Source organism: Crocodylus siamensis, chromosome 1 (assembly GCF_052110815.1).
Source record: "Crocodylus siamensis isolate JL-2025a chromosome 1, ASM5211081v1, whole genome shotgun sequence".
In the NCBI taxonomy this organism is placed as follows: Eukaryota; Metazoa; Chordata; order Crocodylia; family Crocodylidae; genus Crocodylus; species Crocodylus siamensis.
In genome coordinates, this window is record NC_143395.1 from 366,577,937 (window position 1) to 366,605,370 (window position 27,434).

Below are 27,434 nucleotides of genomic sequence, written 5' to 3' on the forward strand. Positions count from 1 at the left end.
TGCACTGAAACTTTTTTCCATAATTTCTCAGAAGTAAGCTGGATCTTTAAAGAAAAAAGGGATAACTGCATTAGGTTTTCACCACCTAGGAGAAGGTAGTTGAAAAAAAATTAGTGAGGACTAAGGTATGAAGTTGTTGTTTTTATTTTGTTTTGGGTTTTTTAAAGCGAGAGAAGTGCATGGCCAGAAATTTAAATTGGCAACAATTGATCCATCAACATAAGAGTAAAAGCAAAAACAGTTGAACTAGACCCTATAAGAATGGGAGATGACCTTGATAGTAAGTATCTCTAACCTGTATTTCAGTTATGTCTATTAATGAGGTACAGTAATAGCTGGTTATAAACTATATAGTAGAGATAGAATAGGTCACATAGCAACAAGAAGAGTCCTTAACCTAAAAAATACTATATAATCTATAAAAGAATAAGCAGAGGCCCATGCAGTAGAAACACTGTATGGGCCCTCTCATGTTCCTGTTGAAAAAGATTGAGTCATTTAAGTCAGTAATGTGAAAATATGTTTTTCTGAAATGTCCTATTACATGGAAATAAGACTTGGAGAGAAATTTTAAAAGCCAGAATTATCACTCTGTTGAGAACACAGGCAAGCCTGCCCTTTTATAGTCCTAAGTATCATATTGGCTTTTCCAGAGCTTTTTGTATTTGTATTTGTCATTCATAAATAATGACTACATAATCGCTAAATTCAGCACCATCACTGTGAGTTAGCCAGACTAGTCTTTGCACAGATGTCAATCTAAGGTTGTAAATCCTCCTCTTTCCCTGGTGGACCTGGAAGTTTCTCACTTTAAGTGGATATTGAGCTGTAGTTCCCAGTTAATATAAGTGATTGCACAGTCTTCTTAAAGCAACATACTCACTTTTAAAAGCACTTAAATGGAAGAGAAATCTTTAAAACAATTCTAGATAGCTATCTTTTTCCCCTTTTTAATTCAGAAAACAGTTTTTGCTCCTGTTTCATGGACAGTTCTTTAAAAGCAGTTTGGTCTCTTATTTTATCTGGAGACTGTCATTAAAATACAAGGCAGTCGAGGGGAAAGAGATTAAATGGTGGGGGTCTACTACAGACCACACAACCAAGGGGAAGACCTAGACCAGGAATTCTTAAGTCAGCTCACGGAGGTAGTTAGGTCAAAGGACATGGTCATCATGGGTGACCTGAACTTTCCAAACATCTGCTGGGAAGAGCAGTCAGCCAGGTCTGACCACTCATGTAGGTTCCTAGCCAAAATGCAGGATCTCCATCTAACCCAGGAGGTACACAGCCCCACCAGGGGGGATGCCTTGTTGGACCTGGTGCTGGCCACGGGTGACAACCTGGTGAGGGGGCTGCAGGTGCTCGGCCACCTGGGCGACAGTGATCATCGCCTGCTGGAATTCACCATCCAGCGCAAGGTGGCAAAGGCCTGCAGCAAGGCAGAAGCCCTAGATTTCAGGAGGGCAGAGCTAAGGAGAATAGTCGGGGAAGCACTGAGGTCCCGGAGGAGAGGGGAGCCATGTGTCCAAGAAGAGAGGTTGTTCCTTAAAGAGACGATCCTCCAAGCCCAAAGGGTGGTAATCCCAACAAGGATCAAAGGGAGCAGGAGGGTGCAAAAGCCCCCATAGCTCACCAAAAGCATTTGGTAAAGTTTTCTAGCTAAAAGGGAGGCGTACGCCCAATGGAAGGGAGGGGCCATCACCAGGGAGGACTATACCGTGGTTGCTCGGGGATGAAGGGGGGCAGTCAGGAAGGCCAAGGCAGAGATGGAACTGAGACTAGCTTCCTGGATCAAGGACAACAAGAAGTCCTTTTTTAAATGCATAGGGGGCAAAAAGAAGGTACCGGGTAACGTGGGGCACCTACAAGACATGCTAGGAAATCTGGTCATCACACCAGACGACAAAGCTAACTTATTTAATGACTTCTTTGTCTCCATTTTCCTGAGCAGGGACCAGATCAGCCCCTCCCCACCCCCACCCCCACCCCCCGGGCTCCCTCAGGCCCCAGGGGAGGCACACCTAGGCCAAGAGTCAGTGAAGACCTAGTTAGGGAACTTCTGGAGGGACTGGATGTATTCAAATCAGCTGGTCCGGATGATCTCCATTGAGGGAATTGGCTGAGGGTATTGCGGGACCCCTGGCACAGCTGTACGAGCATTCGTGGTGCTCTGGTGTGGTGCCAGAGGACTGGAAGAAGGCCAACGTGGTTCCCATCTTCAGAAAAGGGAGGAAGGAGGACCCAGGGAACTATAGGCCAGTTAGTCTTACCTTGATCCTGGATAAGATTTTTGACAGAATTATTCTGGCACATGTCCATGATGGGCCAGCAGGGGAGATTGTGCTTAGGGGCAACCAACACGGGTTCATTAGAGGCAGGTTCTGTCAGACCAACCTGGTGGCCTTCTATGACCAGGTCACCAAATCCTTAGATGCAGGGGTAACAGTGGACATAGAAAGTCCAGAAAGACTTTGACACTGTCTCTCACTCAGTTCTCATTAAGAAACTGGGGGACTGTGGTATCAGCACCTGCACAGTCAAATGGGTCGCCAACTGGCTGGAGGGCTGTACCCAGAGAGTGGTGGTGGATGGGTCATTTTTGACTTGGAGGCATGTGGGTAGTGGGGTTCTGCATGGCTCAGTCCTGGGGACCGCGCTGTTCAACATCTTCATCAGTGACTTGGACGAGGGGGTAAAAAGCACCCTGTTCAAATTTGCTGATGCCACTAAGATGTGGGGGGATGTGGGCATGCTAGAAGGAAGGAATAGGCTACATTCAGACCTAGATGGGTTATGGGGGTGGGCAGATGAGAACAGGATGGGATTCGATACTGACAAGTGCAAGGTGATGCACCTGGGGAGGAAGAACCAGCACCATGCCTACAGGGTGGGCAACTCCCTTCCTGTCAGCACAGAGGCAGAAAAGGATCTTGGAGTCGTCATTGCCCAGATGAACATGGGCCGGCAGTGTGGGGATGCAGTTAGGAAGATCAACCACACCTTGTCATGCATCCACAGATGCATCTCAGGTGGATCCAGGGAGGTGATTCTCCCCCTCTGTGGCACTGGTCAGGCTGCAGCTGGAGTACTGTGTCCAATTTTGGGTGCCGCACTTCAAGAGGGATATGGACAACATGGAGAGGGTCCAGAGGAGGTCCACTCGCATGATCAGGGGGCAGCAGGGCAGGCCCTATGAGGACAGGCTGTGGGACCTGAACCTGTTCAGCCTCCACAAGAGAAGGCTGAGAAGGGATCTAGTGGCTTGTTACAAACTAGTCAGAGGGGACCAGCAGGCATTGGGGGAGTCCCTGTTCCCCTGAGCACTACCAGGAGTGACTAGAAATAACACTCACAAGCTGGCAGAGGGTAAATTTCAGATTAGACATCAGGAGGCGCTACTTCACGGTCAGGGCGGCTAGGATCTGGAACCAACTTCCAAGCAAAGTGGTGCTGGGGGTCTTTAAGGCAAGGCTAGACAGTCACCTTGCTGGGGTCATTTGACCCCAGTACTCTTTCCTGCCATGGTAGGGGGTCGGACTTGATGATCTGCTCAGGTCCCTTCCAACCCTACTAACTATGAAACTGTTTATAACCCCTTGATCTGTTAGCTCCCAGTACTGGTGAAGCAAGTATGCGGATTTAGGCTGAAGTCTGGAAATAAGCCATGTACTGTAATGGTCCTCAAAAGTGTTTTGGGCAGCTGCGTATCTCACCAGTCACATTTTTGTTGTAGAGAAGCAGATCCCTGTTAAGGTAGATAACATATGTATAGAAAAATACAACTTGATATAACTATCCAGTAACTTTTGTATAGCTGGCCAGATCACATCATTTTCAAAACAAAACGAACCCCAAACCCAGTACAGAATATTATTCTTGAATACCAGCATCACATTTCTGCAGAGGATGTATATCAAAAGCTGCTCTCTGACAGTGTAGGAAAAGCAACTAGAGAAACTGGATACAGGTGAGTTTATGTATAGAGTAGGACTGAAATTCACATTTTCAAGAACAGGCTGTACTCTTTTCCAACACAGAAAAGCAGATCACCCCTCTCTTCCACTTCTGTTTTCCCCTTCTCTTCTACTTTCCCAGTCTTTCTTCTTGTATATCCTCTAAAAGATTACCACATGCCTCCAGAGGTAAATGACCCATAGTTTGAGAAACCATAGCCTAATCTTATTGTCTCTTGTTTTTTGCACTACTTATCACTGTAGCAATCTGAGCTTTCTCCAGTAGAACATAGGCAGGCAAGATTCTTTGGGTAGATGTGATATCTTTTATTAGACCAACTAAATAGATGGGAAAAAGTTCTTTGCAAGCTTTTGGGCACAAACGCCCTTCTTTCCAGTAGGGCATTAAGATATATACTGAACATCTAATCACTTGTGGTTCATTTTCTTTCATCATCTCCAAGGCGGGTGGGGGAATTTTTAGCATATTTGCTCTGTTGTGTTGGCTGAACTTTTGTTTTTAAGAGTATATATTTAAAATGTGTATGTTGCTATGCATATGGTCAATGTTATGTCTCCTGTACTTGGAGTAGAAAATAGTGAGGTTTGTGGTAATCCTTAGCTAATGAGTTCATTCTACATCAGTTCTCAACCAGTTTGCTGCAGCAGCCTGGGGTGCACTGAGATCCTTTCAAGGGTGATGCAGTGTACCATGCAATGTTAGTATGTTTGCACATAGAAACCGAGAGATTTCAAATAGGTATCCATATCACTAAAAACATTCTGACCTGGTGTGGTCTTTCTTAATTCTTTGCAACTAAAGGGAATGAAAATGGAGAGCTGGAGCTTCCAAGTGTTGCCTTGGGTGTAACAAGAGGTGCCACAGTTCTAAAAGTTCTGACTCTCTTTAGAAAGCTGTCTCCAGCACAGATGAGCTTCTCCTTAAGGAAAGAGAATTCCATTGTGCTAGAGAAGTGGAGTTGCCCTTTGTTTCTGTGGGAATGTAAATGCCAAAAAAAAAAAATGCTGTTTGATATGCATGCTTCCACAGTGGGCTGTGGAAGCCCACTAGGAGAACAGTCCCTCTGGCAACTTCTAGTTAACAAGAGCTTGCAGCTGTCAGGATGCAAGCTGGAGCATGTACTAGCTGCAGAAAATCTGAGGACTTGTCCATTTTCAGCATACCTAATGTAAAATCATCATACAGTTTAAAACATTTTGTAGCATTGAATTTTTCCTATGTTTTTCTCATTTTTTCTTGGCATTCCTCCTTTTTCTTTCTTTCTTAACTGTTTGCTTATTGTAATGGTAACACTCAAAGACTCTATCAAAATTGCATGCCCCATTTTGCTTGGTGTTATATGTAAACAGATAACTGTTATTCTGTAATGCTATTTTACAACAGCTGTCTTGTGCCTTGTTTTAAGAAGAAAAGATGATCTCTAGTAAATATAGGTTTTGGAGAGAGAGATGAGGGGGTCTTGTCATGGATAGTGTCTGGTCTTGGCATAGGTTCAAAAAATTTAGAAGCAGTGTCAGCTTTAATTGACAGAGGGGAAAAATCTACTTGACAAAGAGAGAAGGGTGTCTTTGCATACAGGCTTGCTAATCCGGTGAGGGAGGCTTTAAACTAGTTTCACCAGGTGTTGGAGACAAAAGCCCAGTGGTAAGTAGAGAGCCAGGAGACCTGGATAAGAACTTAGTAAGGGGAAGCAATAACAGAAGCCCTTAGCAATGCTCTCAGGGAAAAGATAGGACAGCCAGATACCTGAAATGTTATACCACTGTATTTACTCAATCCAAGATGAAGGGGTTTGTTTGTTTGTTTGTTTGTTCCCCTCCATTTAACATGGGGAGCCACAGCCCATCTTCCCACCACTTCTCCCCATGTCTATATGTCATATGCATATATATACATGGCAATGCACACATGTTCTGTAGCGCAGTACAAAGAGGAGCATAGGCCTGTTGAAAGACTCTGGATAAAGACTGGATGGAAGAGCAGCTGGATGGATATTATGATAAGAATCTGCTACAGGCCACCAAACCAGGAAACTTCCAATTTCAAGACCTGGTTCTCAAGGGGAACTTTTAATTAACAGGGCATCTTCTGAGGGAAACACAGGTGTGGATAAGCAGTTCAGCAAATTCCTGTAGTGTGTTTAGGGGATAACTTTTTGGTATAGAAGGTAGATAGGGCAAGTAGGGGAATGCCCAACAGGAAATAATTGGTTATGAATGTGAAGGTGGAAAGTAACGTGTTCAAGGTCCTAAGGAGAATAAGGAAAGAGAACAGAACAATATAGATACTTGACTTCTTCAAAAAATCAGACTTCAGCAAATTCAGGGAATCGGTAGACAGGATCTCCTGGAGCAGGTCTAAACAGAAAAACCCTTTCCCCTCTATTTGGCTCAGGTGAAGTCAGATCTAGAGTACTCTGTCCAGTTTTGGGCCCTCTACTATACTGAAAGTATGTGGACAGAGAGAATCCAGCAGAGGGCAACAAAAATGGCTAGAGGGCTGGCGGCACATAATTTATGAGAAGAGGCTGAGGGAACTAGAAGACTGAGGCGGGATTTAATAGCAGCCTTCAACTATCTGAAGGTGGATTCCGAAGAGGATGGAGCTGGACTGTTTTCAGTGGTGGCAGATAACAGAACAAGGAACAATGGTCTCAGGTTGCAGCAAGGGAAGTCTATGTGAGATATTAGGAAAAACTTTCTCACTAGGAGAGTAGTAAAGCGCTGGAACAGGCTACCTTGAGAGGTCGTGGAACCTCCATCCTTGTAGTTTGGTTGGTTGGTGTGGTTTTTTTTTTTTTTTTTTTTTTTTTTTTTTAAGACCTGGCTAGACAAAGTCTTGGCTGGGATGATTTAGTTGGTGTTGGTCCTGCTTTGAGCAGGGGTTGGCCTAGATGACTTGCTGAGGTCCCTACCAACCCTAACTTTCTTTGATTCTATGAAAAGGAGTCCAGGAGAGCTGACTGTACTCAGGCTTTTTTATGGGCACTGAAGCAAGTTATCCCAAGATGATGGAAGAATGGGAAGTGCAACAGGAGGTTGACCTGGCCAAACAGTCTCTTATGACCTGAAACTCTAAAAGGAATCCTCTAAGACAGGGGTGTTCAACCTCTGGCCCATGGGCCAAATGCGGCCTGCAGAGCCGTTGCATCTTGCCTCTGGGACTCCCTGTGGATCAGGAAATTTTGTTAGCAGGGAGCATTGCCAATTCATATGACCACTCCCCCCATCCCCTGCTAGATCCCTGTGTGGCTGGTTAGAGTTGGGCCAGACCAACTCCTGCATGGTGCTGAGCTACTCCCCCCTTTTTCCCACAGGGTCAGGTTGGGGCTGGGCTCCCCATTGCCCTCCTCTGAGCAGCAGGATGGTGCCTGCCATGCCTACCTCATGGGCAGACTGGGCACTGCCCACCTGGCCCACTGGAGAAAGGTTGAGCACCACTGCTCTAAAAAATGGAAACTTGGGCATGGTACTAGGGAAGACTATAAGAGTGGCCTGGCATTCAGGGAGAAAATGAGGATGGCCAAGGCAAGACTTGAGATGCAACCAGCAAAGAACATAAAAGGCAGTAAAAAGCGGTTCTACAAATGTCAAAAATAAGAGGAAGAGCAGATAAACCAATGGTTACTTACAGAATGTAGAGTGCAATGTAGTTAAAGATGATGCAGAAAAGGCTGAAGTACTTACTGCCTTTTTTACTTCAGTCTTCACAAATTGGGAACAGCTGCCAGATGACAACTGCAGTTGGCAGCAAGCATAGGGAAGGGAGCAAACAACTTAAGGTAGCAAAAGAACAGGTTAGGGTTTACGTAGAGAAGATTGATGTTTTCAAGTTGTCAGGGTTAGAGGTACTGGGGTACTGAAGGAATTGGGTAAGAATTTTTAGAAGTGCACTGATACATCGGTCCAATATCGGATCAGTACTGATGTAGAAAATTGTCTGTATTGGAAATCGGCCTGATGGGGCCAATAATTTGGCCGATTTTAAATGTCAGTGTGTGCATGCAGCTGCAGCTGCAGCACAGCACTCGGAGTGAGGAGCAGAACCTAGCATCATGGAGGGCTGCCTCCAGCTGGTAAGTCTGTTGTGGTGGAAAGGGAGGAAGGAGGGAAGGGGTGTGGCGGGGGGCAGATCAACCCCTCCCCCCCTCCTCTCCCCAGCAAGGGAGTGCGCCAGGGCAGGCACTGCCCAGGTGGGGTGTGGAATGGAGCTGCAGCTTGGCGGGGGGTGGCTTCCACCACTGTGTGCCCCTTGGGAGGAGGATGTGACATGTGCCCCCTGTATCTATGCAGGGTGAGCCAGGTGGGCTGCAACTGTGGGGTGGGGCTGGGCTCTCTTCATCGGGGCTGGGCTCAGAGTAGGGGTATGGAAGGGGCTGCAGCCACCCCAGACTTTGCTGTAGCTCCCTCCCGGCAAAAAAAGGAAAATTAATTTAAAAAAAACCCAATGTAACAGCATACTGGATTGTATTAGCAAGAGTGTCACTTGCAAATCGAGAAGTATTTCTTCTGCTCAAATTAGCACATGGTGTATATAGAATAGTGTTTTGTCTAGCAGTAGATCCAGGAGATTTAGAGGTACAGGTGCACCCCTCTCTTGATCGCTGCTTCACTTTGTTTAAAACAGACCAACAGCAGGGACAGCTGCATTTTTCAGGGATAGTTGAGGGAGTTGGTGTACTTCGTGGCATTAATATCTACTTGATTTTTCTGCTAATCTTTCTATTCCGTAGGTGTTAACAGCTTTTGATCTTTCTCTAATCAAGTTAGCCTTTTTTTCCCAACTATCCTTTCTGTTGCCTAGTTCTGAAAACGTGTTCTTGCTCACCTCCCAGCATGTCCAATGAAAGTGTGCTGCTGCTCAGGAACCTGTACTGGGTGCCTTTGTTCCTGGTGGATTTGAACCCACAACAAATCAAACAGGGCAGCGAGGGGCAAGGCTAAAAGCAGGCTGAGTAGTTGTATAGTGGTACAGCAGTTGGAGGCAGGAGGGGGTTGCAGAGTTGAGGTGAAGAAGCAAGTTATCACAGTGACCCTCCTCTGGGTTATTCATTAGAACGGGTAAGGGAGGTTGAATCAGCAGCCCAACTAAGGGGGACATAAAACTGGCCATGGGTGGCTGACAGGTAGGTTTGCCCAGATAGGGGTGCTGCTAGCACAGGTGGGCAAAATGCGGACCGTGGGCCGGATGTTGCCTACCAGGCCACTCTATCCAGCCCACGGGACCCCTAAAAAAAATTTAGAAAACTTATATTTATCTGCCCCTGGCTGCCTGTCATGTGGCCCTCAATGGTTTGCTAAAACTCAGTAACTGGCCCTCCGCCTGAAACAATTGGTCTCCCCGCCCCTTCCTAGCAGCTGAAGCAAGTCCTCCCCCAGCTGTTTGCTTCCATATGTTGAGGGTAGAAGGCAGTGGAAGCCAACTGTAGGCATGTTGTGAGTAGGTGGAGAGCAGTGGGTAGGGGGGATACTTGCAGCTCTGTCCCCACCTGCCTCAATGGTTGGTGGCCAGGAGAGGTGGGGGACAGTTTGGCAGAGGTTTTGAGGAAAAGGGGTTTCAAGGACCATGAAGGGCTGAATGGGGGAGGTCATGGGCACCAAGGACCTTTTGGGGAGAGAGTTGGGTCTGTGACGTAGAATCGTTTGAGGCATGTAGGGGCTGGGAAGCATCATGGGGGCAGGTGGAGCATGGGACTGAGAGGGGAGGTGGTTCCTGTGTAGTTAAAATAGGCTGTGAAGGAGGGGTTAGGAGCAAGAAGGATTGTGGGTGAGTGGGGCCCAGGATTTGAGGGGCTACAGAGAGATTTGAAAGCTCAGAGGGGCAGAGGAGGGCTCAATATAGTGAGAGTGGCCAGGGGGCTGGGGCATCGTGGGGATGTCTGTGCAGGGTGCAGTGTATTCATGGAGGCATTGAGGGGACAGGGTAGGACTCTAGGGTTTGAGGGAAATGGTGGGGTCCAATGATAACAAAAACATTTTAGGTTGAAGATTTAGGTACAACAGGGTGGAGCTGAGCATAGGGATATAATATGTGGGATAATGGTGAACAGTGGAACTAGGGGGCATATGAGATGGAAGGCAGTGCATAAAGAGCGGCAGTGGGGCACTTTGGGGCCATGGTGGAGTGTCTGGGGGGGACTCGTGAGGGTGAAGGGAGTAGTTCTGTTCATTGCCAGGACTGGTTGCAGAGCCCCTTGGCACCAGGTGCCTACCCACCCTTGAGCTCACAGTCGGCTGCCACAAACTGCTGTGCTTCGTTTGCTTTTGGTGGGTTTTTTTTTTTTTTCCTTCTTGGATCCTAAATTGATCAATATGTCCCATAGGTTACCTAGCATATTAGTAAAATTTCTAGGTTTTTTTAATTGAGGAAAAACTTGTTATGGGATGAAACATGACACTGTTTGCACCCTCTTGCCCTGCTTTTTCAAAATCCTAGCTCCATTCATATCTGTGTTGAATTTTGGGCCCTGTACTTCAAGAAGGTTGTGAAATAGATTGGGAAGCAAGACTTTAGAGGAAAGGTTGAAAGAACTAGGGTTATCTAGTCGGCAAAAGAGAAGACTGAGGGGAGATCTGATAGCAGCTTTCAAATCTTCAAGGGCGAGTTACAGTGGATGGAAATGAGCTTTTCGATGTGACCATAGGAGACAGGACTAGGAGTAATGGCCTCAAGCTACAGCAGAGGACATTTTAGGTTGAAGATTAGGAGGAACTTTCTCAATGTGAGGGTGGTCAAGCAGGCTACCTAGAGAAGCTGTAGTGGAATCTCCATCTTTGCAGGTCTTCAAGGGCAGGTTAGACACTGCTGCAATGGTTTGGTCAAGGACCATCCTGCTTTGAGCAGGGGCTGGACTAGATAAACTTGTGAGTTCCCCTTCAGCTATACTCTATAATCCTAACTTGAGTTCTGGTTCTCTTCTCATGCTGCTATTTTTAAAACTGGATGAATCTGTGACATGGGCAACTGAACTGGTGCCTCCTGATACTGGGGGCATAAGCAGCTGATTGCTGACTGGTGGGGAAGGGAACTCCCAGCAGCCAACTGGAAGTGCTGGTGGCAAAACCAGAAGTGCTGGCAGCAGACCCAGAAATGCCACCAATGCCTGTCTTGGTACCCCCACAATCTCGGGGGGGGGGGGGGGGCACCAGTTGTCTCCCTCCACTCCCTAGGCAGTGTGGGCCAGTCTCGGGGAGGCATGTACTCCCCTGCCCCTGTACATGTCGGCTATGATCTGTGAGACTCTTGACATGCATTACAACTCCAATAACCATCAGAATGAGGGAGTGGGCTATGAGATGTCTAATCCATTGCTGGTATCTTGGGATCTCTTTGGGAAACCAAACTGCTGCTACCTGTAGGGATGGTAGCTAAACAGGTTCAAGAAGAGGTTTATTTGAGATGTTCTAGGTACAAGGAAGTAATACTTTGCAGTTTGAACAAACACAGCATACTGAAAGCCATCTAACCACAGTAGGCCTACATGTAGGTAGTGGATGTGCTGAGAAAAAGATTTTTAAGATGGGGGGTGGGGGGGGAATAGACGCAGTTGAGTAACAGTGGGTTGTTTTTTTGGGAGGTGTTTTGAGTGCTAGTTCCTCTCTATTCCATTGCCGACATGTGCAGGCTCCATTGCATCTCAGGCCAGAGACTTTGTCAGAAGTATTCTTTTGGTCTGTCTATATGCTCTAGCCATCCTTGCATAGTGAGTAAAGAAGGGGGTGTACAAGCTGGTGAGAGAATGTCTGACTGTTGCTTTAATTTTTATTTCATGACCCTTGCACTTAAATATCTGGGATACTAAAATGATGTAGTCTGTCAGATTTATTACTCTGATTACCACATTTGCCTTTTCTTAGGAGAGATTCATGTTTTCTGCCCATTGAGGCAGGGTGCCTCCTCCAGGGATGGCCGTAAGCCCCTAGATGCCAAAAAACCCTATTTTTTCTACCTTGCTTGCTCTCTGGGGACAGTCACCCCTTTGCTTACCTGACACACCTTTGAATTTTATAGGTCTAAAAGGGAAGCTGTCCCAAAGCTTCCCAGAACTGATCTCCTAATAACCACCTGGTTTCTTCAGTCATTGCCTTGCTTTAAGGACTAATTGCATGGCTCTGATTTGCCCCTATACCATGTCCCAAGTCTTGCAGGTGGCATCCTGCTCTGATGTTCTCTTTACATTCCCTTCTATGAGCTTTCAGACCCCTTGGTCCCACTCTCAACCTCTCTTGAGGCCCTTTGAACCCCTTGGTCCCTCTCTAGGCCTCTGGACCTTTTGATCGCACTCTCAGCCTCTCTAGGCTACTGGACTCCCAGATCTCATGTGGATCTTATTTTCTCCCAGACTCTCTCTGGACTTCTGGACACTTCTGGTCCTGCTCTTCCCTGAATCGTCACTGGAGCTCTGTACCTTTCGGGTCCCACTCTTTCCAAGCCATGCAGTTGTTCCTGTGTACATTGCTCCCAGCCTCTTTACATCACTGGGGCCCTGGTCCTTATTCTGCCTTTCTCTGGGCTGCAGGTCCCTAACCTGACTGATTTCCAGTAGTAGTCCTCTCTTAACCTTTGGCCCCTCCTGGGCCCTGGCCCTGCTCTGAGCTAGTTGAGACCTCCAGGCCCCTTTAACCCTGCACATCAGTCTTGGGCTGCCAGTGACTCTGCCTCCTGTGCCCTTCGGACTATGAGTCCCTGGCTTCCCATGCCCTTGCAACCCATTGGCTGGGCCCTGCTCTTTGGCTGTGGCCCCTATCTTTCAGGCTCTTGGATCCTCTGATTGCACTCCTAGTCCCTTTTGTGGGCCCTGGGCTTGTGGATCCTCTTGCTCAAACCCTCCACGTGTTTTTTTTCTCTCAGTGTGCTCCTCCCCTAGCCTTTCCCCTCCGTGGGGTAACCCACAATGCAGTGGGAGCTTGGGTTTTAGGGCACACTATACTCAACCTTCCCTGGGGTTTCTCACCAGTGACGCTTCCACTGCTATGATCACAAACCTCAGAGTGCAGTTTTCAATCTTACGGATGCTTGGGTTATTCTTCCCTAGCTGTCCTTGCCCCTTCTAGGCTACAGGCTCTTTGGTCTTCTGCTGATGTCATACTTTTCATCTGGGCTCTCAGGCCCACTGGCTTCATTCCCAGCCCCCAGTTTCTTCTGGGCTCATAGTTGCCCCTCCAGGCTATGGGCATCTTGCCCCCTCCCTCTCTGTTCCTACTAGATTACAGGTTTCCAACCCCCCTGGCCCAGCTTACACTCAACCCTATGGGGCTTCCCTGTTGTGGTGAGGCCTGGGTGCAGCCCCTCCTGGGACCTGGCCCAGCCAGTTGAGACCTGGGACCCCCATGGCTTGACTTGCCCCCCTTGAGCTCTGTCTCCAGCAATGGTCCCTCCTGCACCTGCAGCCCTCTCTGAGTCTGGTGTTCAACCCGATGTACAAGGTACTGTCCAGGTACTACTCCCTTGTTCCCTAGGCTGGTATGATTGTTTACCCCAGCACCACAAGAACCTGGCTGCTGTCTGGAGCTTCTTCCTTTGTGACTCTCAAGGCCAGACTGCTGTGGGCTGTACTCCTTGTGCTGGCAATCAGGAGTTGGAGCTGTCCTGCTGAGATGTTCCCCCAGCAGCCTCTGTGGCCTAGTGCTGGCTCAGTTCGGGGACCTGGGCTCATACTGGCTAGGGACAGACATTACATGCAAACTAGTTTAAACCTGTAACAGAACAGATGGTCAGTGCATATAAACAAGTTTGAGAGTGGGTGAAACAGGTTTGAGATGAATCTGGTTGAATGTAGTGTCAGACTTAACTGATTTGGGTCAAACCAGTTTATGCAATGTCTGTCCCAGACCCCTTGCTGGTTTAAATTAAATCAGACTCCACCAGCATGCTGTCTGGGCTGGTTGGGGTGCTCTGTTCCACAGCAGAGCTGGTACCTCCCCTCTGCTCCCAGATTCCAGCTCCAGCAGTTTCTGCAGGTGTCTGCCTAGCTCAGGGGTGGACAAAACGTGGCCCATGGGCTGGATGTGGCCCACCAGGCTATTCTGTCCAGCCCACAGGGCCCCTAAAAATTCAGAAAATGAATATATCTGCCCCTGGCTGCCTGTAATGTGGCCCTCGATGGCTTGCCACAACTCAGTCAGTTGCCCTCATCCCAAAATAATTGCTCGTCCTGGACTAGCTTCTACTCCCTCCCCCCCACTCTCCTAAGCAGGCATTTCCCTCCTGAGCCCCTCACAGATACCTGTCAGCATTAGCTAGCAGACCACATGCTGACTACCTCCAAGCTGTGGCACACAAGACAAAAATGGAATCAGCAGAAAGCTGGTAATGTTTTCTTAATAAGATGATAAACACTGAGTTAGTGGTGATTAAGCATTTCCTGCTGGGCTGCTCAGGAGTGGGATGAACCCCTCCTTAATTGGAGTGTCCTGCTGGAGCCTCGCCATGCCCCCCTCAGGTGTGGAAGGAAGGCAGGGTTGCTTTAGCGTGCCTTTCCCCACTTCCTCCCTCTTGCCCCCCAGCTTATAGCCAGAGCCACTGCAGGCATGTGCTTGCATTTCTGGGATGTCTGCCTGGTTACAAAACCAGTTCAGCCTAGCCAGGTTAAACTAACCTGCAAAGATTGAATCAACTCAGGTTCAGGCTTTTTGAATGTCTGTCCCTAGCCCATAAGTTCAGTGCACACAAACCAGTTTCAAAATGGCTGAAACTGGTTTAAGATAAAACTGATTGAATGTAGTGTCTGACTTAACTGATTTGGGTCAAACTGTTTTATACAACGTCTGTCCCAGACTCTTTCCTGGTTTAAATTAAACCAGAGTCCCCCAGCATCCCAGATGCTTTGAAGCCCCTGACTGTACTTTCTGCTCCAGAGAACAGGGCTGGCCCTGCCCCTCTTCTCCCTAGACAGAGCTCTGGCAGAGACTGCAAGCACAGCAGGACCTGCCTGTCTTCTTGCTGCTTTCCCTCCCTTCCTCCCATTTCCCATAACATGGACCCTAGCCAGTATGTGGTTTGCTAGCTAATGCTGAGAGGTGTGTGCATCTCCAATTTGACTGAGACAGGACAGTGTCCACTTAGGGCTTTTCGGAGCTAATCAACAAGTAAGCTGGTAATGTTTCTCTGTTCCTTCCTTGGAAAAAGCTGTTTAAGAAGAACTGGAACTAATGAGAGAGGCCTTTGTTTTGTTGATGGGGTGTGATGAACTTTGTGGTGTTAGTCCCCTGCTGGCTTGCCTGTAGGGTTTGCTGCAGACAGCATGAAGAAGCAGGGAAAGGGAGATTGAAAAGCTCAGCATCATCAACAGATGCATGCATTGCACACTCCTCTTTTGCCTCGGAGTGCTAGTCCAGGGCTGAGGTCTGGCAACTTTCCCATCCCTTGTGCAACAAGTAGAGAGAGCCTGGGACTGTGCAGGCCGGGGTGGGGGTTTAAACCCTTCCCTAAGGGCTCCCGAAAAGGTCCTGCTGGGGCTTGGCCATACCACCCCCCCACTCAGCTCAGCAGTGTTGAAGGGAAGGGAGGGCTGCTCTAGGGCCCCCCCCAGATTGAGCCACTGCAGGCATGTGCTTGCATTTCTTCAGTCCAGAGGGAATGTCTGTACTGTTGAAAACTGATTTAATCTAGGCAGAGCAGACTGACTTGCAAAAATTTAATCAGTTCAGGCTCAGGCTTTTTGAATATCTGTCCCTAGCAACCCTGTCTAAGCCCAAAACCAACCCTGATCATAGAATCATAGTAGGATCGAAAGGGACCTTATAGATCTTCAAGTCCGACCCCCTGCCTGGGCAGGAGAAACTGGGCTCAAATGACTCCAGTCAGATAGGCATCAAGCCTCTTCTTAAAGACCCCCCAGGGTAGGAGCCAGCACCACTTCCCTTGGAAGTTGGGTCCAGATCCTAGCTGCCCTAACTGTGAAGTAGTTCTTGCGGATGTCTAATCTAAACCTCCTCTCCAACAACTTGTGCCCGTTATTCCTTGTTATGCTAGGGGAACCAAGGTCTCTCCCAAACCCTTCTGGTCCCCCCTAATGAGTTTATAGACAGTCACCAGGTCCCCCCTCAGCCTTCTCTTGTGAAGGCTGAGGAGGTTCAGGTTCTGCAGTCTCTCATTGTAGGGTCTTCCCTACTGTCCCCAGATCATGCGGGTGGCCCTCCTCTGGACCCTCTCAATGTTGTCCACATCTCTTCTGAAGTGGGGCACACAGAACTTGGCACTACTCCGGCTGTGGCCTGACCAGTGTCGTGTAGAGGGGGAGGATCACCTCCTTGGCCCTGCTTGAGATGCACCTGTGGATGCACAACAAGGCCTAGTTAGCCCTGCCAACTGTGACCTCGCATTGTCAGCCCATATTCATCTTGCAGTCAATAATGACTCCAAGATCCCTTTCTGCCTCCGTGCTCTCAAGAAGGGAGTTTCCCATCTTATAAGTCTGCTGCTCGTTACTACTGCCCAAGTGCAGCACCCTGCAGTTGTCAGTATTGAAGCGCATCCTGTTTTTGCTAGCCTACCCCTGTAACCTATCCAGGTCTTGCTGCAGTCTTTCCCTCCCTACTAGCATGCTCACCTCACCCCAAATGTTGTTATCATCAGTGAATTTAAACAGGTTGCTTTTCACCCCGTCGTCCAAATCTCTGATAAAGAGATTGAACTGCGCGGGCCCAAGGACTGAGCCCTGGGAGACTCCACTGCCCACTTCTTCCCAGGTCAAATATGACCCATCCACCACCACCTTCTGAATACGACCCTTCAGCCAATCTGCAATCATCTGACTGTGTAGGCATCAGTGTCTAGTTTTTTAATGAGGATGGGGTAGGACACAGTGTCAAAGGCCTTGCTGAAGTTGGGAAAGACTACGTCCACAGCAACACCTGCATGCAATGCTTTTGTGACCTGATCATAAAAGGCTGTCGGGTTGGTCTGACATGACCTGCCCCTAATGAAACTGTGCTAGTTGCCCTTGAGCATCATCCCTGAAGCCGGCCCATCATAGATGTGCTCCTTGATGATCTTCTCAAAGAGTTTCCCTAGGATTGAGGTAAGACTGACAGGCCTATAGTTGTCTGGGTTCTCCCTCCTCCCTTTTTTTTTAAAGGTGGAGACAACATTGGCTATCTTCCAATCATCTGACACCTGGCCTGAGCACCACGACCGCTCGTAAAGCTGTACCAAAGGCCCTGCAATAACCCCTGCTAGCTCCCTCAATGTCCTGGGATGGAGAGTATCTGGACCCACTGATTTGAACACGTCCAGCCCCTCTAGAAGCTTTCTAACTGAGTCCTCCCCAACATGAGGTCTGGAGGCATTCCTCTTGAGTCCATCTTGCATCATGGTGGGGAAGTCCCAGTCCCTGCACAAGAAAACGGAGGTGAAGATTTGGTTAAAGAGGTCTGCTTTCTCCTCTGGTGCAACCACTAGATTGCCCAGCGTATCTTGCAGGGGCCCCACATTTCCCGGTGCCTTCTTCATCCTCCCTATATATTTGAAAAAGGACTTTTTATTATCTTTGATCTTGAATGCTATTCCTAGCTCTGTCTGCCTTAACTTTCCTGAGAGCCCCCCTACAGGCCCAAGCTATACTCCTTTTTGGAGATAGCACCCCCCTTCCACTGGCTGTACTCCACCTTTTTGGCACTCAGGCATTCCTGGACGCCCTTGATGAGCCAAGGAGGCTTTTGGGCACTCTTGCCCCCCTTGCTTCTTGTTGGGATGGTCACCCCTTGGGCCCTGAGTATCGTGTCCTTAAGGAACGACCACTCGTCTTGGGCACTCATGTGGCCCCTGGTTGCCTCCTGCCCCACCTGCAGCCTGTTTCAGCTGTAGCCTATGTGCCTGATGATGTTTCCTCTAGGCAGCTTCCTAGATCTTACTTCTTGTTCCTTTCCAGGGCTTTGGCTTATCTCCCAGCTAAGCCCAGTCCTTTCCCTGGTCCAGTGGGGCCCTCTTTAGCCCCCTCATTACTTGCAGGCTGCTTTTGCAAGCTGTCAGGCCCCTTTAAAGGGGCAGAGTCACTGTGCAGTGCTACCAGCATAATATTTGTAGGTCTTTCTCTCAAGATAGACAAAACTCAAGACGGTTCATCTCTGAACACGTTACTCAGGGATTATTCTGTTGGGTGTGAGGGATCCTGGCCCTGTGACAACCCCTTCCACAAATACAGCAGGTTGTAGGGGTTGTCTTGAGTTCATCTTCAGTAGCCTCCAGGGAACTTTTCCAAGATTTCTTCAAAATCTTGTATTAAGAAAGATTGTGTGGGAGATGTTAAGCAGTCTAGAGGAGAAAAGGGATACTTTACCCTTCTCTACCCTTTTCAAAATTTAGGTTGGTTTATCTGACTCTCCCCAAAATTTGGGAGACTCCTTGTCACAGTACAAGTAATGGACTTCTAGCACATGGTTTGACACCGGCATCAGTCCAAACTCCTTCCTAAGCTTCCTAGTACTAGGGTTCTGAGTGCAGAATTTCTCAATTCTTACTCAGAGGGCACAGAGTGAGCACTGCCCTCCACACCAAACCTGCCTTTGGTACATGGTACTCTGATACCATATGACTGTCTTATGTCAGGACTGAGCTGAGATCTCCCACCGTTCTCCTTGTTATTAGCCCAGTATAGTGCATTGGCTGAGCTAACAACACAAGTCACAGCTTGAATCTCTGTTAGTAGCTGCAGATTAAATCTGGTATAGCAGTAGAAATGGAGATCATTGCTGGGATGGCACTGATTGTTAGTTGCGCTCATGAGCAAGGGTAGATTTCTAAGTACTCTGTATCTATTGTTCTACCAATTAAACTTGGAACTGTTAAACGCTTTATGATTCTATGATTAGTGACAAGGCTTCACCTGCTTACTCATGATGAAGACTAACTTAGACTAGACCCCCCCCCTCAGAATTTAACTGTCACAATATTGTATAAGTCTGTATAATTGTATGCATGTGCTGTGGCACCACTCCTTGCTTGAGTCACTTCTGTTACTGTACACTAGACAATGTGACTTTATTGCAATTGCTGGGGTTCCTGCATTAACCACCTGAAGGATTTGTAAAGGGGTAAATATGATATTTGTACGGAAAAATCTATGCACAGGAACAATTGAAGGAAAAGGAGTCCTTTCCTTCTACATCCCATGGAATTTCTCTAGCTATAGTTGTCATCTTATCTAGTCTAGGCAGTAAAATTATTCTTTTTCTTACCTTCAAGTCCCTTGTGCTTGTAGAATTTTACAGAAATTGATAAAAATTGTTGTATATACTCTCCAGGACCTTTTTAATGAAGGTTAACAAAACCTTTGTTTAGATCAGTGGATGTTCTCCATGAGTCAATACCAAAATAACCCTTACTGAAAGTAAAGCACGTTTTTTACCTCTTTGGATGATATGGTAGATCCCTGCTCTTATTATAGCTACCTGTAAAAATGCAGAAATTGTAATTCTACCAGGGGCTATGGAAAGCTATTACTTGCCACAAGGGAATTGGGGATAGGTGCAACAGTCACTGGCAAAAGAAGTAAGTAACAACAGCCAGGATCTGTACTGGCTGCCAAAGGCATGAACTACTGTGACTTTGTTGCCAGGAAAAGCTATTTTCCAGTAGTATAATCTTGAAGTTCAGACTACTTGTGGACCAATTAGTTTGTTACTGTATTCTGCATATTTGTAATAATAAAGTGCCATGAGACCACAAAAAGTTGTTCGTGATCTTTTTTTAATTAAGGCAAGGTAATCTTTGCAGATGTCATTGAATGCAGTTTTGCATTTTGCCATAGTAATGAGATGCTGCTCTTGGCTGCAGAATTCTTGTAATTCCTGGGAATACGAGGTAACAGTGGAAACTGACCATTTTGAGGGCAATGCTCTCATCAAAGAATATGGTTGACTTCTGTTACTGAAAGAGTGGCCTGGGAATCTTTAGGCCCTACAAGGTTGTTTACCTGCAACAAAAAGGGCAAATAGCGAGCTTCAGACTTCTCTTTTGAAAACACATCAGTTCCCCTATACTTCATTCAACAGTGGTTGTATGAACCCTCATGTAAATGTCAAAGGCTGAAAAGAAGACCTTCTGCTCCTTTCCTTTTCTAGGTCTGCAAAGGGTCCATCGTTGACTAAATGCATTTTAATGAGGCCCTTGAGACTTATATTCTGATTAATTACTTAAATCTAGCCCCTACTTTTCCATTGCTTCCCATCACTTTTTATAGGAGCTGCTTCTCTAAGTATTTAACAACGTCTCTGAAAGACGTTGATAATGCACAAATGGTTTTTTTTAGGGGAAAGAAAATATCAACATCTGCCCAGCTGACCCTGCTTGCCCATTGTGCTGACTCCAGTGCAGCAGGTGCAACATTATTTTTCATTTCCTTTGGGAAAGACTGAAATTATTACTATACTCCTTGCTTATAACATGCACCCCAATTTTCAGCAACTGAATTGGGGGGGGGGGTGCTTTATGTGAGAGAGTACAACATAATGCTGTGTACTGATGCAAAAAAACACTCCGGATTTATTATACACCAGCAGATCACCCTAACAGAAGTTTAGATGCTGGGTATTCAGAAGACTTCAATAGTCTCAGCATACATCCATATGAATGGTTAAGTGGTACAGTCAATGGAGAAATGTTACAAATTTTGTTCCTTTTAATACTTACATTCATCAGTTGACTTGACCAGTATTTCCATTATTGTCAGTAGAAAAATCTTTAAGAGAATCCATAGGGCAAACAATTCAGTGTAGTAATCTCCATTTGACCATCGCCATTCTGGTTCCAGTGGCTGCGGGATATCCACTGTTCTTCATCTACCCCTCAGGCCAGACCTTGACTGAAATCAACAGGATAATAAGTAATTCTAACTTTTCTTCCTGTATCTGACAGCATGGCATTTTGATACATGTCAGTTTTGAAAGGCCATGCTTTATTACAGGTCCAGTTCATTTTATTCAGTAGCAGAAAGGAGTCTCCAAGGAAGATACATCTTTCTAAATGGAATATATATCAGGCATGGAGTAACTGACATCATCCTTTTCTTTACGCTATCAGGCATACTGAAGTATGTATTGCCACTAAATTCCATGGGACTGTCTAGAAATGCTCTCAGTATGGCATAAGGCGTTGCTGCTGCAGTGCTTTTCACTTCGTAGTTGACAATTCCATTATATTTTCTCATGAAGCTGTAACAAGAATCATGGAAGGATTTGTGTGCTTCCCACAAGTATCTAAACCAATAGATTTTTGGTCACTTCATGCTCAAGCTTCTGTTTGTGCCTCTGGCCTTATGTTCATCTTTCTACTAGCCCCTGAACAGTTTCAACATTTGTTAAAATAGAGGAATTGGCCAATCTTATGCCAGACCCTCCCTATGCATTTTTCTATTAGTTTTCTTCTTAATTCATGTTTACACAAGTTTTAAATGCATCATTTGTTATCTGCCCTATATTGCTGTAGAACAGACAACTCTGTTCCAGGGCAAAGTTACTCCTTCAAAAATCAGGAGTGCCTGTACATTGGTATACACATTGTAAGACGACAGCTATAGTCTGTTTCATTCCTTAAACGGGTGGCCGTTTTACCCAGGGGTGGGCAAAATATAGTCTATAAGCTAGATCCAGCCCACAGATACACTTTGTCTGGCCTGTGGCAGGTCCCTCGGTCCTGCTGGCCCAGGTATCATCCAGTCCTTAGCACATCCCGCTGCCCCTGTATGCACAGCAGACCTGGGGCGGCTCTGCAGTCAGATTCCGTTTCCCACCAGTGGTGACTCTTTCTGACTGCCACTGCTGCCAGCCCTGTAGAGACTGGTCAAGACCCACACAGACTGGGCTCAAGCCCTGGGTTGACTACGCAGACCTGGCCCTAGCCCATCCTCTGTAGGGGGTTGGGGCCTCTGTAACATCTGCTTTGGACCTGTCCACCCCAGCTGTGGCATCTGGGCAGAAGCTGCTGCTTGGTGCAGGGAAAAAAGCAGGGCCCAGCCCCCTTCCCCTTGCTGCTGCTAGGCCCTTCCTTCTGCTGCCACCCAGAGCCTGTGCCAGGACTCTCCTCTTCACCACCAGTGCTGCCTCTGGCCCCAGTGAGGTGGCAGCAGCAGGGTGAGGAGCTGCAAGGTTGCTCCAAAGTGGGCTCCAGGTAGTGGCAGCAAGCAGAGCCCAGCAGTGGCAAAGGGAAGGTGGCCGGACCCTGGTTCCTTTTTCCTTCTTCCCAGCTGCCACCGCTGCTTATCATGGCTGGTGTAGGTAGGTCTGGAGCAGGCACTGCAGGGAACCTGATCCCCCTCCCCCCTCCGCAAGGGCTGGGGCTGAGGCTGTGCACTAGTGGTGGTGGAGAAGAGAGCCCTGGGGCAGGCTCTGAGTAACAGCAGCAAGAAAACCTCTGTAGTGGCCAGGAGGATGTGGCTGTGCCCACCACCGGGTCTTGCTTTCAGCTTCTGTCTGGGTGCTGCTTCCACACCCAGACGTTGCCACTGCTGAAGCTGGGCAGCAGCTTCAGCCCCTCCTTAGGGTGGAAAGGCAACCTGGAAGCAGTGTTGGTGGTGGTCCTACTGAAGCTACTGCCTATCTAAAGCCCCATAGGTGACTGGTAGGCTGGGCATCCCTGCTGGTCACAGGGCACCATGACAATTGACTTCCGTCAATTACCACCCTCTGGGTCTGACCACAGAGCAAATTTCCCAGCCAGCGGATCGTGGTGGAGCCAAGGCCACAACTGGCTAGTTTCATCAAGAGGTGATCATGAGATACCAGATCGAAGGCTTTTTTTAAGTCAAGGTATATAATATCAATCTCTTCTCCCTTGTCCAGGTGATAGGTCACCTGGTCATAGAAGGAAATAAGACTTGTCAAGCAAGACCTACCCACAACGAGCCCGTGCTGGCTGTCCCTCAGGATGTTAGCGTCGGCCAGTCCGTTAAGGATGGTCTCGTTAATAAACTTTTCTAAGACCTTCCCTGGGATGGAGGTCAGGCTGATGGGCCTATAGTTTGCCATATCTACTTTCCTCCCTTTCTTGAAGATCGGCACCACATTGGCCTTCTTCCAGTCTTCGGGCACTCCACAAGAGCACCAGGAGTTCTCAAAGATCCGTGCCAGAGGCTGGGCTGTGATGCTCACCAGCTCCTTGAGTACCTTGGGGTGTAGATTGTCAGGGCCAGCTGACTTGAAAGTATCCAGCCTCTCAAGGTGTTCCTTCACAAGGTCAGCATTGATGGAGGGCAGGGAATCTCCCTCACCTGGACCTCCCTGTCCCATAGTGGGCATGGGTGTCCCATGGAACTGCTGAACGACCAACAAAGTACCCATTAGATGCTAGTAGAGGCTTTACTAACTTCATGCGCAGAATTAAACCAATTAAATGATCTTAAATTATTTGCCTCTTTAGTGAAAATAAAAAGTGATGCGTTTCCACAGGCAGGCTTACTAAGTAGTTCTTGAATTGTATTCCTCTCTGTTATTGCATCTTCAGTGTTCTGACTTCTGACTGTATTAAAGCTTGTTTAGCAGGGCTGCACGTAGCTTCAGAGGCCTTCCTGAAAAATATCCTTGTTTTTATAAATAAAAACACCGGTCCAGCCTGTGCACTAATATGCACCTGTTTTGGGTGTCTCTTTCCATAGAACAGTACTGCAGTCTGCTCTGTAGCTAGGTTCTAAGCATGCATCTCCTACGTAGTCTGCTGCTTGGATGTCTCACAGTGGAATACATGCAGTGGAGCTGCCATATTAGTCCTATACCCCTGTATATTTGAGTCACAAGGATGACTGAGGTGTGTATATATATAGACTGAATGATCTGCGTCATCAGGGATCTTGGTTTTTCTCTGATTTTTTTTAAAAAAAAATCCCCAATTTTCATATTTTAAAAAAAGTAACCCCAAATTCATATTTTCCATGGTCGAAATGAAATACCACTAATATATAATTTTGATCGGGGGGGAAATGAGGATTTTAGATTTTTTTAATCCTCGGTTCTCAGATTTAATCAGAGAAAACAGGATCCCTGGTCATCATCCTGTCTGGTCAAGGCAGCGGACTGTGGCAACGTCTTCAGTCTTCAGGTCATTTCTTCAGTGGAACACACGTACATATTGGACATCTCAAAACACCCCAGTTACGTAACTGTTGGAGGAACTACATAGAGAAATAACTTGTCTGTTGTAATTTATCCTACAATCTAAAAATCCTAGTTCTTGGGTCACTGCCCAAGGAAGTCCAACTGAAAAGCTGTAACCAAAGGGCCAGCATATTAGGTGATGTTTTGATATAGTTTTGTGAGGTCTAACTCCATTTATAATATGACACTACCTGTTCCTGTGCAGGTGAACATAATGCTTTCTCTTTAGTAGATATTGCCTCTCTTGTTTGAGAGGAGCAACCAAGTTGAATAACGTATACAACTTCTTCGTTTCATGTTTCACAAGTCACTTTTCCTGATTGAGTATTGAAAAACTATCTGGAATTAAGTGGCAGTTGCATCACCCAAATAACGAGGGGAAATTTCATATAGTAAAGCTCTGACCCTGACGTATTCAGATCAGTTATACATTTCATGCCATATTATGGATACTAAAGCCCTCCAAAGCATTCAAGTAATGACTGCACTCAATGCTGGAGAGAGAGAGAGAGAAGCCTCTTACTACTTTAGGTTCCGTACATCCAAGGATTGCATTAACTCTTGGGTCACAGCATAACACTGGAGCTCCTGTTTAGCTGGTTCTCTACATTCTTAAGTCCTTTCTCGGGGTCGGTCATTCCCAGGAGAATTCTTCATCTTATATGTCCATTCCTTATTCTTTGTTTCTAATTTTTTAATTTTGTTTGGTCATAAAAACACACTGTTTGCTTATATCTTGCTTTCCACACAGTCCATATCTTTTACTTACTTATCACTCCTTGAATGCTTGGTCTTATCTTCAGACTTTCAGTTATGATTTTGGCTGCTTGAAGTCATGAAAAAAAAACTAGCACTTACTTTCAGTTCCGCACGTCCCTGCACTAAGCACAGTGCAGGCCCAAAAGAGGCATCGCATTAGTTTGACCTGGCTCGTCCAATACCTGTATCAACCAGGAATTCAGCAGGGCTTTTTGGCTTTTTTATCTGATAGCTGATAGAATCGCCATTGCCACCTGCTCTAAGTACAGTCTCTCTGCCAGGAAGAGCATGGCGCTGCCCCAGCCTGCAACAGCAGCCCACCCTTGCACCATGTACAGATCTGGGGCCACACATTCTTCCCTTCACATCCCTTCCCCCCACCCTTTGGCCTCCCAGGGTGTGCATAGTAGTGGGAGCCGTACCCCCTGAATGAGCTGCTCACGGCTCCATCCTGTGCCTCGCTCCGGCTGGCCCCAGCCCTACCCCCACTCCCTCCTCCACTGCTGGGGCCTCTATCTTAAGGAACTGTGTTCATTTTGAGTGTTTTCAGTCTTTTTAGTTGTCATCAACTTTAACCTGTGCGAATTAAATGCTACCTGTTAATTTGCTTAAAGTTATTTCATAAGTTGTTCACTTTAGTAACTTTGTAGGAGAGCTGAGCCTGTGAGAACAGATGTCAGTAAGGTTATATTTGTGTTTTAAACAGAATGATTGTGCTTTAATATTAAATAAGGCCTTTAAAATGATTCTTCACATCTTAAACATGTATTTTTTTGTTTTCATGAGGACCCTGCATGCCAAGCTCCAGTCCATGCTCTCAGTGTGGTGAGGTATAAACAAGTTAAAATGTTGATCTCCTGGTTATTTTTACTCAGTCTGTCAGATAAGTATCTCCAGATACTTGGTTAGAATTTAGCTTTAAGGGGCCAAACATTACTAAGCCTTTTTTTTTTTTTTTTTTTTGGTCAGTTCCCAAGCTATCTGATGGGATTTTCTCCTTAATTCTAATAGACATTTTTGTAGTTTCTTAAAATGAAATTATATAAAATACTGTGAATAGTAAACATCAGCCCTGTTTTTATCACTGTGTTAGAAGTTTGCATCTTGGAAATACTCCTTCAGAAGTCTCGGATTAATAATTTTTCTGTCATCTTGCCACCTCTGCCTTGTAGCTGCTTGTTTTCATAAAACACAAGAATTCTAAATATTGCAAAATTACATCAATAAAATTTTATATAGAAGATAAAACTGAATGTTTCACGTGGTCACCGTAGGGTATAAAATATTGATACACAGATTTCTGCTTTTAAGCTACAAGTGACTTTGCACACAATGTTATTGACGTGTGTGATTTAAAAATTACACATGGGGTTTCTTTTTTGCAGTCATGAATAAAATGTACACTATCTCTCTCCATCACTGACTAATGTACTGTAGGGTTTGTTTCTTCTTGCTTGTAACTTTATTTAATATAGTCTTGTAATTGAAATAAAAGATCTGATTTGCAACAATAGTGTGCAGTTCTATTATATTAAATTAATAATGCAAATTGGTGATAAGGTGTCAGAATCACTACTGAGACCTCAAATTCTTTGGCTATCAAGGTTGGTGTTAGATTGGCTTACATATGGTGTATTAGTTCTCTTTTTCAGATGTATCTGTAAAGCATCTGTGCACTTTCAAGCCTTTCTAGTATAACACAATGTTAATGGTGAGGATCAACTTGGGGATATCTGAATTGTAAACCCATGAGCCTATGTTGCCTAAGTTAAACTCAGCTTTTGTTAGCTCAGTGATTGTAATAGACTCAAACCTTCATATGTTTCATTCACTAGCATGAAAGCCTCATGCCTCCTGAGGCTGGGGGGCACAGTGACCTCCTGCGGGCATTGGTGGTGGTGACAAGCAGGAGCTGCCTGCAGGTGGTCATGGTGTGGAGGAGAAGGTGGTGATCTACAACTGCACAGTGGTGGCCAATCTCAGGGTGGTATAGCCAATCTCAGGGAGTGAACATGTACCTGCATGCACTCCGTATGCATCGCCAATGTCCACTAGAAAGGGTAAAATGTGATTTAAAAGTATGAGTTAGCTTTCAGAATTTTGTGGAGTGCTACTCTATCTTTTGGGAAGGGTTCTTTTGAGGTGTGTTAAAAGGTGCATTTACTTTGGTAAGCTTGTCTTTTTAATACTTAACACCATTTTGGAAGATGCTACAAAGGGTTCTTTTTACTTCAAACATAAAATATATACACATCATATAACTGGTATCTTCTTTATAGGTGATCCTGTGAATTAACATACCATCAATTATGGCTGAGCACCCACCATTATTGGATACCACTCAGATTATAAATAGTGAAATTCCTCTTCTACCTGCTTCTATTGTTAGTGGGGATGGAGCACAACAGGTAAGAGTATTTCATTATCTTTGTTCTAGCTCTAGTACCAATAAACATAATACTAATACTTCATCTGGACTACTGTATATAGTTCCAGCTATTCACGCTTAGGAAAGATTAAGCCAAACTGAACGAGGTACAGAGGAGAGTTCTTAGAAGGACTGGGGGAATGGAGATCCTGTCTTAGAGGAGAAGACTAAAATAGCCTAGCTTTTTT

At 46.3% G+C, this 27,434-nt stretch overlaps 1 protein-coding gene across 5 annotated transcripts in view; it reads left to right on the top strand.

Moving 5' to 3' along the window:
• FNDC3A (fibronectin type III domain containing 3A) overlaps positions 1-27,434 on the top strand; it is a 232,899-nt gene that overhangs the window by 19,041 nt on the left and 186,424 nt on the right. For all 5 annotated transcript variants that reach the window (XM_090025998.1, XM_090026004.1, XM_090026012.1 and 2 more), the window contains one exon: positions 27,098-27,226. In XM_090025998.1, the coding sequence (XP_089882124.1) occupies positions 27,128-27,226 (99 nt within the window). In that variant the 5' untranslated portion in view covers positions 27,098-27,127. The remainder of the gene's footprint in view (positions 1-27,097; positions 27,227-27,434) is intronic.